The sequence below is a fragment of the Pelodiscus sinensis genome, chromosome W (assembly GCF_052426305.1).
Source record: "Pelodiscus sinensis isolate ZL-2025 chromosome W, ASM5242630v1, whole genome shotgun sequence".
Taxonomy (NCBI): Eukaryota; Metazoa; Chordata; order Testudines; family Trionychidae; genus Pelodiscus; species Pelodiscus sinensis.
In genome coordinates, this window is record NC_143084.1 from 2,319,879 (window position 1) to 2,337,302 (window position 17,424).

Here is a 17,424-nt window from a genome sequence, read left to right on the forward strand (position 1 = left end):
TTCCATAGGTTGACTATGTGCTGTGTGAAGAAGAACTTTTGCTTATTAGTTTTAAACCTGCTAGCCATTAATTTCATTTGGTGTCCTCTAGTCCTTATATTATGGGAACTAATGAAGAACTTTTCTTTATTCACCCTCTCCACACCACTCATGCTTTTATAGACCTCTCTCCTATCCCCGTCAGTCTCCTCTTTTCCAAACTGAAAAGTCCCAGTCTCTTTAGCCTCTCCTCATATGGGACCTGTTCCAAACCCCTAATCATTTTAGTTGCCCTTTTCTGAACCCTTTCCCAGGCCAAAATATCTTTTTTGAGGTGAGGAGACCACATCTGTACACAATACTCAAGATGTGGGCGTACCATAGTTTTATACAGGGGCAATAAGATATTCTGGGTCTTATTTTCTATCCCTTTCTTAATAATGTCTAACATTCTATTTGCCTTTTTTACCGCCGCTGCACACTGTGTGGAAGTTTTCAGAGAACTGTCCACGATAACTCCAAGATCTCTTTCCTGATTTGTCGTAGCCAAATTAGCCCCCATCATACTGTACGTATAGTTGGGGTTATTTTTCCCAATGTGCATTACTTTACACTTATCCACATTAAATTTCATTTGCCATTTTGTTGCCCAATCACTCAGTTTGGTGAGATCTTCTTGGAGTCCCTCACAGTCTGCTTCTGTCTTGACTATCCTAAACAGTTTGGTATCATCTGCAAACTTTACTACCTCACTGCTTACCCCTTTCTCCAGATCATTTATGAATAAGTTGAAAAGGATTGGTCCCAGGACTGACCCTTGGGGGACACCACTAGTTACCCCCTCTGCATTCTGAAAATTTACCATTTATTCCTCCCCTTCGTTTCCTGTCTTTTAACCAGTTCTCAATCCAAGAAAGGACCTTCCCTCTTATCCCATGGCCATGTAATTTACACAAGAGCCTTTGGTGAGGGACCTTGTCAAAGGCTTTCTGAAAATCCAAGTATACTATAGCTACTGGATCCCCCTTGTCCGCATGTTTGTTAACCCCTTCAAAGAACTCTAATAGATTAGTAAGACAGAATTTCCCTTTACAGAAACCATGTTGACTTTTGTCCAACAAATTATGTTCTTCTACATGCCTAACAATTTTATTCTTAAGTATTGTTTTGATTAATTTGCCCGGTACAGACGTTAGACTTACCGGTCTGTAATTGCCGGGATCACCCCTTTTAAAATATTGTTGTCACGTAAGCTATCTTCCAGTCAGTAGGTACGGAAGCTGATTTAAAGGATAGATTACAAACCACAGTTAACAGTTCCGCAATTTCCCATTTTAGTTCTTTTAGAACCCTTGGGTGAATGCCATCCGGTCCCGGAGATTTGTTAACCTTAAGTTTTCTATTTGTTCCAAAACCTCCTCTAATGACACTTCAATCCGGGACAGTTCCTCCGATTCATCACCCACAAAGGACGGTGCAGGTTTGGGAATCTCCCTAACATCCTCAGCCGTGAAGACTGATGCAAAGAAGTCATTTAGCTTCTCCGCAATGGCTTTATCGTCCTTGATTGCTCCTTATATATCTCGGTCGTCTAGGGGATCCACTGTTTTTTTAGCAGGCTTCCTGCTTCTAATGTACTTAAACATTTTGCTATTGTTTTTCAGTTTTTGGCTAGCTGTTCCTCAAAATCTTTTTTTGCTTTTCTTTTTACAGTTTTACACTTGATTTGACAGTGTCTATGTTCCTTTCTATTTCTCTCACTAGGATTGGACTTCCACTTCTTAAAAGAGACCTTTTTGTCCCTCACTGCTTCTTTTACATGGTGGTTAAGCCACGGTGACTCTTTTTTAGGTCTCTTGCTATGTTTTTTAATTTGGGGTATACATTTAAGTTGGGCCTCTATTATGGTGTCTTTAAAAAGTTTCCATGCAGCTTTCAGGGATTTGGCTCTAGTCACTGTGCCTTTTAATTTCTGTTTAACTAACCTCCTCATTTTTGTGTAATTCCCCTTTTTGAAATTAAATGCCAGGGTGCTGGACTGCTGAGGTGTTCTTCCCACCACAGGAATGTTGAATGTTATTATATTACGGTCATTATTCCCAAGCGGTCCTGTAACAGTTATATCCTGGACCTGATCCTGCGCTCCACTCAGGACTAAATCGAGAATTGCCTCTCCCCTTGTGGGTTCCTGCACCAGCTGCTCCAAGAAGCAGTCATTTAAGCCATTGAGAAATTTTATCTCTGCTTCTCTTCCTGAGGTGATGTATCCAGTCAATATGGGGATAATTGAAATCCCCCATTATTATAGAGTTCTCTATTTTGGTAGCCTCTCTAATCTCCCTTAGCATTTCAATGTCACTATCACTGTCCTGGTCAGGTGGTCGGTAATATATCCCTACTGCTAAATTCTTATTATTGGAGCATGGAATTACTATCCATAGCGATTCTATTGAACATGTTGATTCATTTAAGATTTTTATTTATTTGATTCTACATTATCTTTCACATACAGTGCCACTCCGCCACCCACATGGCCTGTTCTATCCTTCCGATATAGTTTATATCCCGGTATGATTGTGTCCCACAGATTTTCCTCATTCCACCAGGTTTCAGTGATGCCTATTATGTCAATCTCCTCCTTTAATACGAGGTACTCTAGTTCACCCATCTTATTAGTCAGACTCCTAGCATTTGTGTAGAAGCACTTTAAAAATTTGCCACTGCTTATTTGTCTGCCCTTCCCTGATGTATTAGACTCCTTTGTATGCGGTTGTTTGTCTGCTCTGGCCCCTTGTTTGTCCTCTCCCCTCCTCTCTTTCTGACTACAGCCTAGAGAATCTCTATGAATAGATTCTCCTCTAAGAGAAGTCTCCCTCCGATTTATGTGCTTCTCTGCACCAATCGGCTTTCCCCCATCTCCTAGTTTTAAAACGGTTCTACGGCCTTTTTAATGTTTAGTGCCAGCAGTCTGGTTCCACCCTGGTTTAGGTGGAGCCCATCCTTCCTGGATAGGCTCCCCCTCTCCCAAAAGTGTCCCCAGTTCCTTATAAATCTAAACCCCTCTTCCCTACACCATCGTCTCATCCACGCATTGAGACTCTGAAGCTCTGCCTGCCTACCTGGCCCTGCGCGTGGAACTGGAAGCATTTCTGAGAATGCCACCATAGAGGTCCTGGATTTCAGTCTCTTTCCTAGCAGCCTAAATTTGGCCTCCAGGACGTCTCTCCTACCCTTCCCTATGTCATTGGTACCTACATGTACCACAACCACCGGCTCCTCCCCAGCACTACACATAAGTCTATCTAGATGCCTCGAGAGATCCGCAACCTTCGCACCAGGCAGGCAAGTGACCATACGGTTCTCCCGGTCATCACAACCCAACTATCTATGTTTCTAACGATCGAATCACCCACTACTAACACCTGCCTCTTCCTAACTGGCATTCCCTCCCCCTCAGAGGTATCCTCAGTGCGAGAGGATACCGCAACATCCTCTGGGAGGAGGGTACCAACTACGGGATGGTTTCCCTCTGCTCCCATTGAATGCTCTGTTCCCTTGAGACTTTCATCCTCCTTAAGAGCACTGGGGCTCTCAGCCTGGAGGTGGGACAGTACTACAGTGTCCTGGAAAGTCTCATCAACATAGCTCTCTACCGCCCTTAGCTCCTCCAGTTCAGCCACCCTGGCCTCCAAAGCCCGAACTTGGTCTCTGAGGGCCAGGAGCTCCTTGCAACGTGTGCACACATACGCCACCCGCCCACAGGGCAGGTAATCATACATGTTACACTCGACGCAATAAACAGGATAGCCCCCACTCTGCTGCTGGGCTTCTGTCTGCATTTTTCTAATGAATAAGTTTAATTATAAACTGGGCATCTTTTTAAATGTCTGGAATATAGATTATTATAAAAGTTATGTTTAAAGAAGGTCAGAAGTAACTAGCTCCCTCTAATCTTCTCCTCTAAACTCCCTCTCAAAACTCCCTGTTTGCTGCTCCTGTTCACAAGCTCCCTGGTCGCTGAGTCACAGCTTTATGTAGCCCCGCCCCCTGACTAAGGCTCAGTCAATTAACAGAGGCTTCTAGATTTCAAACCTTTAGAAGCGCACAGCTTCCAGCTGCCTGCCACAGCACACACTCCTTCAAACAAACAACAAACAAACAAACAAACCAAACAGACAAACACAAGCTCAGCACACAGTAGTTTAAAAATTTAAAAGCACACAGGATTCAGTTTAAAAGTTACAGTGTACCGGAGGGGGGACAAATCCAAAAATAAAGAAAATAACCTGATCACATCTGACTAAACATTTTCTGTGCTATTCACACATCTGTTGTTCCAAGGTTTAGTCCTTCCCTAGGCATGGATGTTGCTGGATTCTCCATGCCCATTTTCCTGACTTAACTCATGTCTCCCAGGCTGTGTCTACATTGGCACCCTTTTCCGGAAAAGGGATGCTAATGAGACAAGTCGGAATTAAGAGGAATAAGGGCTCTTCCGGAAAAGGCTTTATTTTCCGAAAGATCCCGTCTAGACTGGCGCTTTTCTCTGGCAAAGCCCCGAGCCGGAAAAAAGCGGCAGCCATGTTCATGCAAATGCTACGCGGGATATTTAAATCCCCCACGGCATTTGCAATTCCGACTGGTCTCCTTAGCATCCCTTTTCTGGAAAAGGGTGCCAATGTAGACACAGCCCCAGGCTTTGCTCTGGTTACACAAAGACTGCCCCAGGAAGATCACTGCTTCTAATTGAGAAACCGACACTGTTTTCATTGGCTCTCCTGGCTTCCTTTCAACACTTCCTGCTTTCCTAGCATTCCTGGAAATTCGCTAAGACCCGCTGTCTAAATTTTTACCCCTTACAAACAATTTAGTTAACTGAATGGCTGGGATGTCCAGAGAAGTGTAGTACCCTTCCCATTCATCACAGGGTTGGAATGTTTAACTTAAACAAGAATGTGACAGAAAGTAGTTTCATGCATTACTCCCTATAAGCTCTCATATGGTATGTCTACACTACAAAGTTAATTCGAAATAACTTTAATAGCGTCTACACAGGCAAACCTCTATTTCAAAATAAATTTGAAATAGCGGAGCCCTTATTTTGAATTAGGTAAACCTCATTCCACGAGGAGTAACGCCAAATTCAAAATAGCTATTTCTAATTAAGTGCTGTGTAGACAATTAATTCGAAATAGGGGGCCGCCAGCCCTTCCCAGGGAGCCCTGGTGGCCACTCTGGGCACAACCAGGAAAACTTACTCTCCTCTCCCCCAGCCCGGAGACATTAAAGGGGTAGACCCTGACCACAGTGCCTGTGCCAGCTCCAAGCCTGCCAGCCCAGAGCCAGCAGTGGCCACCGGGGTCCCTGACCCAGTGGCCCCAAAACATGAGCCAGCAAGCCACTGGCAGCCGCCCTCCACCGCTCCCCAGGAGCAGTTTGCCAGCTCCCAGGAGCCTGACAGGGGCTGGAGAAAGCGGGCGCCTTCCTGGTCCAGGGTGGAGATCATGGACCTTATTCAGTATTGGAGGGATGCCCCCAGTGTACATGATCTCCGCACTAGATGGAGGAACGCGGCCGTCTATGGCAGGATAGCTGCCAGCCTGGCCACCAAAGGCCACATGCAAACCCAGGAGCAGGTTAGCATGAAATTCAGGTTGGTCTGGCGAGACCCCCAACCCTGAGCCCTGAGCTTCCCCTCCCCCTTCTTCCCCCTGCTTCCCCCTTCCAGCTCCCTCCTCCCAGATTTCCCCCTCCCCTCTTCCACCCTCTCTCTTCCCCTCTCCCACCTCCTTTTCTCAGTCTCCCCAGAGGTTCATCCCCCCCCCCCGTTTTGTTCAATAAACCCAGTTTCTATTTTTGAACTTACGTGTCTTTTATTTGACATCAGTAAGGGGGGGCTAGGGAGGGGTAAGTGGAAGGACGTGAGGGAGGAATGGGGCACGAGCCCCTGGTGGGGAGGACCGGGGGGGCTCTGAGGGCTTCTCGGGGTGGACGCTCTCCCTCAGGGCTTCCTGGATCCTGACAGCCCCCCGGTGGACCCCCCAGATGGCAGCCTGCAGCAACGACCCCATGAGACTCACCGGCCTGCCCAGGGGCAGCTCTGGCTCCATGTGGCCGAGTGCTGTGATGTGCCGAGTGTGGGCACTCAGGGCACTCCAAGACAGGACTGCTTTGCTGTCCCTCATCGAGGTAGACAAGCAAGCGGGGAACCCTGAGAACTGTCTGTCCGGGGTGGGGGTCGGGTCCCTTTAAGCATGGAGCTCATTTGGCCTCAGGCAGCAGCCCCACACACTAAGTCCTAACCTGATGCCCTGCCGGCACTGGTTCCGGCCAGCCTTAACTTCGGTTCAGGGTCCACTCAGTGTGGACGTGATATTTTGAAATAACAAAATGCTATTTCGGAATAGTTTTTGTGTATAGATGCGTTATTTCGAATTAGCTTAATTTGAATTAACTATTTCAAATTAAGTTAATTCGAAATAGCACTGTAGTGTAGACATACCCATACAGATCCACTGTCTGCTTGATGCAGTACATAATTTCAGGGGTTGCATTTCATATGCTGTCCCTTCCAACCCCTAGCCCAGGAGACAGAGCTCCAGCAGTTCTAGACTGAGAGTAATGATATGTTACTGAATGACAAATGATGAGGAAGTAAAAGCTGGAGTTAATGTTCCTAAGGCCACCCACTGCTGACAAAAACCAGGGTGAGTGCTGGTATTCTCAGAGGAATCACAGAATCAACCAAATGAGACCAGAGCTAGCAGGCAGAGCTAATTTAAAGGAGTAAGGATATGCAGGCAGTAACAGAACCATTCTGCTAGCTCAGTGGCTCTGGGCCTGACGATCAAACACAAGGACTAATCTTGGCATGAGGCAAACCAAATGTGTAGGGCTCTACAGTAGCCCAGAGATGTTGGGCACTGACCATTACCCCATAACTGAAAAATCATCATTACTACTTCATTCTTACAGCCACAGGCTGGCCCTGTATAACTGGCCCACTGCCCTTCTCCAATAGCATAGTAGCACTGTGCACCATAAAATCGCTCTGAACTTTAGCATGCTGTGAGCTGTAGTAAGCAAGTGAGCCCCCCTTCCTTGAGTCACCTCCCTTTCTTGCTGCTGCTAGCTTCCACAATGCTTGGTGTTTTTCTCCAAGACCCAGCCACTGCAGTCCTGTGCATTGTGGGAGAAGCTTTCACTTGAAGTTGCTAGCCCTTGTGGGTGTGGAGAAAAAGCCAGGAAATGTGCCTAGCATGTAACTGACCAGCTCAGAAACCAGCTGGCAAAGAAAAAGAACACAAATGTATTACTTTTAAAAGTTCCACAATGGGTGTGGGGGAGGGTAACTCATGAGTTTCAGTGCTCGGGACATGCATGGTTCTGGGTGTCCGTGTGTGTTGCACTTCCTCAGACCTGCTGAGGAACAAACCGGGACAAAGGGTGGGCTGGAGCAGTATTGCTTTTGGGGTTGTTTATTGGTACAGATTCTCACACATACACACACATCAAATTGATGCTGGCAGTTTGGAGGTGAAGGGTATGCATGGAGAGGCATGCTGTGGCTCACCACCCTAGCAACAGCCTAGGGGAGGCCAAGGGGAGGGGGGTGAGCTCGGCATGTGGACTGGAGAGGTGCGGGCATGTGACAAACAAAGCCATATATGGAAAGGTTGAATCTGATTGGTTTAGAAGTTTGTGTTATGTAACCTGTAACTGCCATGTGCTATAAAACAGCAAGGGGAGGGGCTCCTTGCTCGAGGGGCTCTGGCTGATTTTAGTACCAGGGGCTCTCCCTTTGTGCACATTGAATAAAGTATTGAATTGAATTGAATTGAATTGAAGACCCTTGATTCTGCCCAGCACCTGAGTCTCTGGGAACCACAAAATCCCAACAGTTTCTTGGCGCAGCGAGCAGGGTGAGAAATATCCTTCAGGATCAAGACCTACAATCAAGTTAGAGGGTGATTTTGTTCATTTTTCATTTGGTTGTGTGTCCCTGACCTGACTGGTGACTCTCACACCTTTTGTAGTAAGTGAAACTGGGTGTTGGAGAATTTAAGGGGTTTGTTGCAGTTTTGTAACATTTTGGTTGCAGTCTTAAGACACTGTACTTAGTGTGGGGGCGGGTTAAGCTGTAAGTTCCTCTGACTAAGTGTTGTTGAAGTGGGAAATCAAAGAGGCCATAAGGACCAACAGTTAATGTAGGGGCAGGTATAGCCATAAGTACCTCTAGTTAATGTGTTGGCTGGCCCAGATCTCCTAATTGGAAATTGTTATTAGTTTGTAAACAGTATTGTATTTAAAGATTTTGAGATTGGAGGATATTTAGGTTTTAAAAAAAAGGGAAAGATGAAGGGATTTAGTGATCCACAATATGAAGAGTGTTTAATTAGTGCTTTTATCACTATTGTAGCAGTAAGTTTATTAGTTTTCTTGTTGAGATATCTTGGCTGTGTGACTGAAAGAAAGAAGGATGACCAACCCCCATTACAAGTGGGCAACACTGATTTTGTGCATAAAACACAATATTTATCAGAGGAAGACGATGTCCTCAGTGTAGATGTGAGGCTGCTGGGTATAAGATCTGCCCTGTCTCAGTATGACAAGGCATTGAAACAAGGATATCCAACACATGCTGATTACCCAACTAAACATCCATATTATGTTGCCTGTTGGTGTATGGGGTTAAAAGACAGTAAAGAGAAGGACAAAATGGCTGGCATGTGTTTAATTGTTGATTATGAACAGCTGGTTAGAAAGTGTGATATGCTAAAAGGAAGGATAGGAGAGTTAGAAGCAGAGGTAGAAAAACTGCAAACAGAAGCAAAAAACTATAAAGAAACAGCCTTGCAGGAAGAGAGATCTTGTCCCTCAGCACCTTTGGACCCTACATGTGGTATGTGGGGATATCAGTCTGGTTTTATGGCTCCAGTGAGAGTGCACACTGTCCCTAATCCTAATCAAGGGGAAGGGGACCCTGCTACTGTGAGTCGCCTAGAGCACACTCCTATGAGTCCATCTGACTTGCGGAGCATGTTAAAAGAATTGCCATCTTTGCAGCTTAATAACCCAAACCTACCCTTCTGGGAAAAGGTGCAGGAGTGTATGGTAGTGGGAGGCCTGCATGCTTTTGATGTTTTCACCATGATAAAAGCAAAATGTCCTGTGCACCCTGACAGTCAATTTGGGTTTGCATTTACTGTTAAAGGGCAGCAATATACTTTTACTCGCCTAAGCCAGGGTTTTCATAACTCACCTACTTTGTTTCATAGAGCATTAGCTGATGTGCTGGCAAAGCTGCCAGACATGGCTTCTTGTGTTGTACAGTATGTTGATGATCTTCTTATCTCCTCACCAGATCGCCAAACGCACATGAAAGACTTAGAAGTGATCCTGCAGCACTTGGCAGACAGTGGGGTAAAATGTAATGCTAGAAAGGCTCAGATTGCAAAGGGGGAAGTATCATATCTGGGGTACCTAATATCCAAAGGGTACAAGCGTTTAACTGTTGACCGCACTGAGGCTATTAATGCATGCCCACGACCAACAACGGTCAGGGGAGTTAGGAAAGTGTTGGGGCTATTCAATTTCTGCCGAACTCAAATCCCCAATTATTCAAGGATTGTCCAGCCTCTTAATAATCTCCTGAAGGGTGCTGGTGGACCACATGAGGCAATTGAATGGACACTTGACTGTGAACAGGCATTTACCACATTGAAACAAAGGCTAAGCACTGCCCCAGGGTTGGGACTTCCTAATCCATTAATGCCTTTTACATTGTACACGCATGTCAGTGAGGGACATATGGCAGCAGTGTTAACGCAAAAACATGGGGACAAACAGCGCCCAGTAGCATACTACTCTTCTAAACTAGATGCTGTCGCTCAAGCAATGCCACCATGCCTTCAGGCAGTGGAAGGAGCTTCTATGGCCCTAAATCAGGCCACACCACTTATTGGTTCACAGGATGTAAATATTGTTGTACCTCACGCTGTGCTTGCTATTTTATCAGGGAAGAAATCCTCAGCAGTCCATGTAGCAAGATGGACTCGATGGGAAACGAGCTTGCTAATGCCTTCGGTACATCTGCAAAGAGCATCATCGTTAAACCCTGCTACCCTCATGCCTACCCCAGATGAGGGACACCCACATCATTGTTGCCTTGAGGAAGAGCCCATGGACGTTCCATTGGTAAAAGAAACTGAAATACCTGGTGCCCCTTGCCTATATGTGGATGGTTCTTCCTTCTATGTGGATGGCAAGCGACACACAGGATGGGCCGTTTGTACTCAAGATGGACAGCTGGTGGCACACGGCAGTTTGCCTGGGGCATCTGCACAAGTAGCAGAACTGCAGGCATTAGTTGCAGCATGTGAAGCTGCGAAAGGTCATGCTGTAAACATATATACTGATTCTAGATATGCGTTTGGGGTTGTACATGATTATGTTAACTTGTGGGTAAATCGGGGATTCCTGACGAGTACAGGATCCCCAATACAAAATGGGGGAATAGTGGAGAAACTTCATGCAGCCATGCAGAAACCTACTGAATTAGCAGTGATAAAAGTGAGGGCCCACACAAAAGGGACAGACCCTCATAGTAAGGGGAACCGAAGGGCAGACGAACTAGCTAAACGAGTAGCAGTGGAAGGTAAAGAGATGCAATTGATTGCTGCAACACAGCCTCTCATAAAAACCCCAAACTTTTTTGAATTACAGGACATCCAACACTCTGCACCAAGGGCAGAAAAGTGGTTATGGATGGATAATGGGGGAAAACTGTGTGATGATAACACTTGGAGAGGCCCAGGAAACACATTAGTGTTACCAAATGTGCTGATGGGAACTATGATACAAATATATCACATGTTGGGACATGATGGAGCACGGAGGGTGATCCACCGGATGTCGGACACCTGGTGGCATCCTCAGCTTAATGCAAATGTGCATGATTATGTGAGGAGGTGTGTAACATGTGCTCAATGTAATTCTGCTCCCACAGTAAAAATGAAAATGCAACATCAGCCAAGACCAACACAGCCCTTCACACAGTTACAAATAGATTTCATTGGACCTCTGTCAAGGTGCAGAGGGAAAGAATATGTTCTGGTGATCATGGATCACTTTACTAAGTGGGTAGAAGCTTTCCCAGTGGCCAAGGCCACTGCATCTGATGGAGCTAAAATATTGATGACCGAAATAATTCCCCAATGGGGATTTCCATGCTTCATTGATAGCGACCAAGGTATCTCAGGGAAGGTGATGAAAACAGTATGCATGTCACTGGGGATCAAACAGAAATTCCACTGTCCCTACCATCCCCAGAGTTCGGGATTAGTAGAAAGAGCTAACCAAACCATTAAAAACAAACTAACCAAACAGATGTTTTCTGCTACAGGGAAAGACTGGGTCACCAATTTACCAGTGGTTCTCATGTCTATGAGATCCAGTCCTACTAATCCACATTCCTTATCTCCTTTTGAAATGCTGACAGGGCGGGCGATGAGGACGCCAGGAAATCTGTGCATTGGAGCGGGGGAATTGTATGTCATGGGTGACCAGCTTGCTGAATATTGCAAATTGTTATCTCAGTGTGTCTCACAGGACCCCCGAACTGAACCAGACCCAAAGGCTAGCGAAGAAGACACATGTGAGGTGCAGCCCGGTGATCAGGTACTGGTGAAAGCCTATAGAAAACGAACCTTTGAACCAGCCTGGACTGGACCTCACATAGTTCTCCTGGTAACTCCTTCAGCGGCCCAGGTCACTGGAATTCCAGTTTGGGTGCACCTGTCACGAGTAAAAGTATACAAGGGTGACACTCAACATAGGGCACAATAATCTCTGTTTACCCTATGGACGCCTTGAGGGCCATTCTCAGTATTGTTAAGTGTTTTATTGATGTAGTCACCTGGGGAGGAGCCACTGGATCAGTTGTAAATGCCATTACTCAAGCTATCAAATCTCATAAGAGGGACTGGGTTGAAAATTTGTTAGTAGCAGGGATGACAGTTTATTGTGGTGAGAATAGGGCTCATGTCTAATTAATTAGATATCACCTTAACTCAGCAACATAGTTGGTTAGGTCCTCACTGTTGTACTCAGCCATCTATTAAAAACTACTAAAATGTCTGAGCAAGCATTGGTCTGGAATGGTGTTATCATACTGGCATGGTGTTAACATGAAAGTTGTAGCCCTGATAGGAGACTTGCTCGTGTCACAGGTGCCCTGTTGGGTGAGAGCCGCAGTTCTCAAAGACTGAATGTCTTCACCTTGCATGATGGCAGGGGAGTGGTCTCTATTGATAATGGGCATTTTGGAGAGGTGTTAATTCCTGTGGGTTGGTCTCCTGGATTGGAGGCTCAGTCCTTCCACCCACTCCCATTCTCATGTCATAGACACCTGTGTAGCTGAGTGTGTAATAATGGCTGGAGATAACTATATAGCTTTCCCATGGGACCAATGTTCCATCCTGGGAGGATGGGTTTTGCATATAAGAAACATGGAGTCAGGACAAGCCCTATCTCAAATGTTGGGACCTGACTTAATGGTGCATGTAATGTTTAATTTAATGGAAGATATAACAGTGAAGAAAGACTCCACTACCTGGTGTGGATTTGGGTGTTTAGCTTTGGAAAGTAAGCCTGGCTTGAACATCTCGTACTTCCTATTGTGGAAGATATTATGAAAGAAGTGGTAAGGCAATTACAGTGATTCCGTGGATAGAAGAGTTTGCTATTGTGGGAACAGAGATTCCCTGGGGATGGATTTCAGTTGTGTTTTCGCAATGGATATGGGGACTTACTTTTAGTGTACATACCATTATGTATTAAAGGTTGAATGTATTGTTTAATTCTGTTACCAAAACTGCAGTTAATTAAGTGTTGATAAGGTCAATTATAGCTCCTAATAAATACAAGGAAGTGGTGTTAGTGGGGTCTAAGAATTGTTCTTAGCCCCAAAACCAAATGGGGGAGCTGAAGGGTATGCATGGAGAGGCATGCTGTGGCTCACCACCCTAGCAACAGCCTAGGGGAGGCCAAGGGGAGGGGGGTGAGCTCGGCATGTGGACTGGAGAGGTGCGGGCATGTGACAAACAAAGCCATATATGGAAAGGTTGAATCTGATTGGTTTAGAAGTTTGTGTTATGTAACCTGTAACTGCCATGTGCTATAAAACAGCAAGGGGAGGGGCTCCTTGCTCGAGGGGCTCTGGCTGATTTTAGTACCAGGGGCTCTCCCTTTGTGCACATTGAATAAAGTATTGAATTGAATTGAATTGAATTGAAGACCCTTGATTCTGCCCAGCACCTGAGTCTCTGGGAACCACAAAATCCCAACAGAGGCAAGCTGCAAGTGCAGTGTAGATTACTTTTGATTTCGCTGGTGGCTAGCGTGCTCGCCAGGCGTCAGCTTCCCAGTGACTCGACCATGAGGTTCCTTGGGAGATCCCTTTGGATCTGCAGGAGGCTTTACTTTCTCTTAGGATCTCTAATTCGAACTACCTACTCCGTGCCGCGTGTAGCCGCAGGCACGGAGTCCGCACTAAGGGGGATTTAAAAATGACGGCGCCTGGCAAGATGCAAATGAAGCCCGGGATATTTACATCCCGGGCTTCATTTGCAAGTTCGAATGCCTACATTAGCCACCCTAGTTCGAACTAGGGTGGCAGTGTAGACATACCCTTATAGACCACCTAACCAGGTAAAAGAGGTGGATGTGGCTTTAAAAAAAAACCCACACACACCACTAACAGAATCATCCAAAGCACAGGGCTTGGTGGTGATGGGGGACTTCAGTGACCCAACCATCTGTTGGGAAAAACACAGCATGGAACAGGTTACGCAACATGCTCTTGGACTGCATTGGAGATCATTTTTTTATTTCAGAAGGTTGAAAAAGCTACTGGGGGGGAAGGTGTTCTAGCTTTGATTTTAACAAATAGGGAGGAACTGGTTGAGAATTTCAAAGTGGAAGGCAGCTTGGGCGAGTGATCATGAAATCATAGAGTTCGTGATTCTGAGGAATGGTAGAAGGGAGAACAGCAAAACAGAGACAATGGATTTCAGGAAGGTGACTTCAGCAAAGTCAGGGAGCTGGCAGGTAAGGTCCCATGGTAAGCAAGACTGAGGCCTGGTCTACACTAAGAAATTAGGTTGAATTTAACCAATGAGGCCACACCAGCAAGCCCCCTCCATCGACTTTAAAGGCCATTAAAGTTGATTTCCGTACTCCTGCTTTTCATGAGGAATAACGGTAAATTTGAGATGGTCGACTTTAAAGTAGTGCAGATGCAGTGCTGGGAAAGTTGACATTCTTGGCCTCCGGGAGGTGTCCCACAGTGCCCTGCTGTGATTGCTCTGGCCAGGTGTTGAGGGGCGTGCTCCCCTCAAGCAGGGCCTTGCAGTCTAAATTCCCCCACGGGTCCGCGGATCATGATCTGCACGGCCCAATATCTGACACCCGAGTCCCCGGTGCCCCTCTGTCAGAGTCTATTGCTTCTATTGGGGCAATATGGCCCTGAGGCCTAGTCCTGTTGGTGCCCCTCTACTGGGGGCAATATGGCCCTGCAACCCTGTCTCCAAAGTAGGCCCCTCTATAGGGGAAAATACAGCCCTGAGGCCTAGTCTCTGAGGCAGGCACCTCTATTGGGTAAATACAGCCCTGAGGCCCAGTCTCTACAGTAGGCCCCTCTATAGGGGAAGATACAGTCCTAAGGCCCTAGTCCACAGGCCTCAGGCACTACCTCGGCTTAGTAGCACTGCACAGGGGGATAGGGGGACCCAGGCCCTCATTCCATCGGGTCCCAGCCCAGGGCCCTATTGGCAGTGGCTCGGTCCACTGCTTGCTCAGCAGGGGGTTCCCTCCCTGCAACACGCTGAGCACTCGGGATAGCAATTCCCCACCCTGGGCCAATTCCTACCAGCCCGCGTGTCTGTCCACTGCTGTACCGTCAGCCTGTCTCCTGGGCTGTGGAGGCAGCAGTTGCTGCTGGGGTTGTAGTGGCTGATGCGTCAGATCGGGCTGCAGCGGTTCTTCCTGCTCTGGAGCTCACTCCGCAGGTCCTTCCCCTTCAACAGGGCTTTTTATACCCCAGTTCGGATTAACTTTAAACTGCCGCATGCAGCCACGGGAAGTTCGTTCGAACTAAGGGGGATTTAAAAATGGCGGCCGGACGGGAACATGCAAATAAAGCCCTGGATATTTAAATCCCGGGCTTCATTTGCAACGCCGGTTGCCTGATTTGCCTACCCAGCTCGAATTAACGAGCTAGTGTAGACATACCCCCTGAAAAAACCCAGGAAGGAACACCCCAGGGGTACTCCAAGCTCTTGTGCAACAAGAGAGCTTGAAAAAAGAAACAAAAGAAAACAACTGTGTCTTTGATAGAACCATAGAGCTGGAAGAGACCTCAGAAGGACATCAAGTCCAGCCCCCTGCTCTAGGCAGGACCAATCCCAATTAAATCAACCCAGCCAGGGCTTTGTCAAGCCGAGACACAAACACCTCTAGGGATGGAGACTCCATTACTTCCCTAGGTAACCCATTCCAGTGCTTCACCACCCTCCTAGGGAAATAGTTTTTCCTAAGATCCAACCTGGACCTCTCCCACCACAACTTGAGACCATTGCTCCTTGTTCTGCCATCTGTCACTACTGTGAACAGCCTCTCTCCATCCTCTTTGATAGCAGCCTTCAACTTCCTGAAGGGAGGTTCCAAATCCCCTCTCACTCTTCGCTTCTGCAGACTAAACAGACCCAACTCCCTCAGCCTCTCCTCATAAGTCATATGCTCCAGCCCCCTAATCATTTTGGTTGCCCTCCGCTGGACCCTCTCCAATGCGTCCACATCCTTTTTGTAGTGGGGGGCCCAGAACTGGACACAATACTCCAGACGTGGCCTCACCAGAGGCGAATAAAGGGGAATAATGACATCTCTGGATCTGCTGACAATGCTCCTCTTAATGCAACCTAATATGCCATTAGCCTTCTTGACTACAAGGGCACACTTTTGACTCATATCCAGCTTCTCGTCCACTGTAACCCCCAGGTCCTTTTCTGCAGAACTACTACTTAGCTGGTTGGCCCCCAGCCTATAACAATGCTTGGCTACGTCTACACTGGCATGATCTTGCGCATGAACTCTTTTGCAGAAGAGTTCTTGTGCAAAAACTCTTCCAGAAGAGAGCGTCTACACTGGCATGTGCCTTTGCGCAAGAGATGTGCTTTTGTGCAAGAGCATCCGTGCCAGTGTAGACGCTCTCTTGCGCAAGAAAGCTCTGATGGCCATTTTAACCATAGCGCTTTCTTGTGCAAGTGCTTTTGCGGAAAAGCGTCCGTGCCAATCTAGACACTCTGTTCCGAAAATGCTTTTAACGGAAAACTTTTCCGTTAAAAGCATTTCCAGAAAATCATGCCAGTCTAGATGTAGCCCTCTTGTGTAAGCAGGGTCAGGATAAGCTCTTCCCTCACATCTGGTGGTGAATTGTGGCGAGTGGTGCAAAAAGACTTCAGGGGCTGATCTCATTTGCATAGGCACACCCACCACGCCTAGTATGTGCTCACAGCAGCCCAAATGGTCACTTCGGCCACTGTGGGATCCCCAGTCTCTCTGTTCTTGAGGCAGGGGGGATAAAGTGTTGTTACCCTGATTATGTGACTCAAGGACAGTGGAATAGTGGAACTGTTTATGACAGAGGGATTTGCCATAAACTAAGTAGCACTCGCTAGACAAGGGGCATGGGTTCCAAACCCAGTCTGATTGAGAAAGTCTGGGAACAAGCCTTTGTACTTGGTGGTATGGGCCTGTCTAAGGGTCTAAACAACACTGGTTGCATTGCTACTGTGTGCCTGCCTGTTGTGGTATATCAGAGATAATTTGGATTCCATTAGGAGTCTAGTTGCAAGCTGCTGAGGTGACTTCACTGTATGTTAATGGAGTGCTAGCACTGAGGTCTCTCTATTATGAGCTGAACTTGCTGATGAGCTGAAATCACTGTGGGCTGAGAGCAGCCTGGTGCTATACCGTGGAAGAGCTGAAATTACTGTTGCTGTGGGGAGCCTGATGCTATACTGCTAAGCTACTAACAGAGCAGCTGGCAGGGATGACTGGCAGGCGGCTGGTGGGAGCGGCAGCAGGCAGCCAGTGGAGCAGCTGCAGGAACAACCAGCTGGCAGCCAGGGGTGTGGACTGAGATGGCTGGCGGAGCAGGGCAGTTTGTGGGATGGTTGGAGCGGCTCACGGGACAGCAGGTGGAGTGTGGCGGAGTGACTCACGTTGAAAGCGGCAGCAGAAACCTACGGAGAGGCCATCAGCGAACCACGTAAGGTGTATCAACCCCCGCCCCCTCCATTCCACCCAGGTTGGGATGGTAAAACCCTGCCGGGTGAACTTTTGAACCCTGGGGCAGCACTGACCCGGGGCAGAGACTTTTGGGGT

General features: G+C 47.0%; 1 protein-coding gene across 1 annotated transcript; it reads left to right on the forward strand.

Annotated features, from left to right (window-relative positions):
• Positions 1-7,535: 7,535 nt before the first annotated feature.
• Positions 7,536-12,863, forward strand: LOC149520823 (uncharacterized). The gene is made up of 2 exons (XM_089775073.1): positions 7,536-10,176; positions 11,480-12,863. The coding sequence occupies exons 1-2, from the start codon at positions 8,335-8,337 to the stop codon at positions 11,489-11,491; spliced, it is 1,854 nt and encodes a 617-aa protein (XP_089631199.1). The 5' UTR covers positions 7,536-8,334; the 3' UTR covers positions 11,492-12,863.
• The last annotated feature ends 4,561 nt before the right edge of the window (positions 12,864-17,424 follow it).

Coding starts and splice junctions, on each gene's coding strand:
- LOC149520823 (XM_089775073.1), top strand. CDS start 8,335: ATGAAGGGATTTAGTGATCCACAATATGAAGAGTGTTTAATTAGTGCT.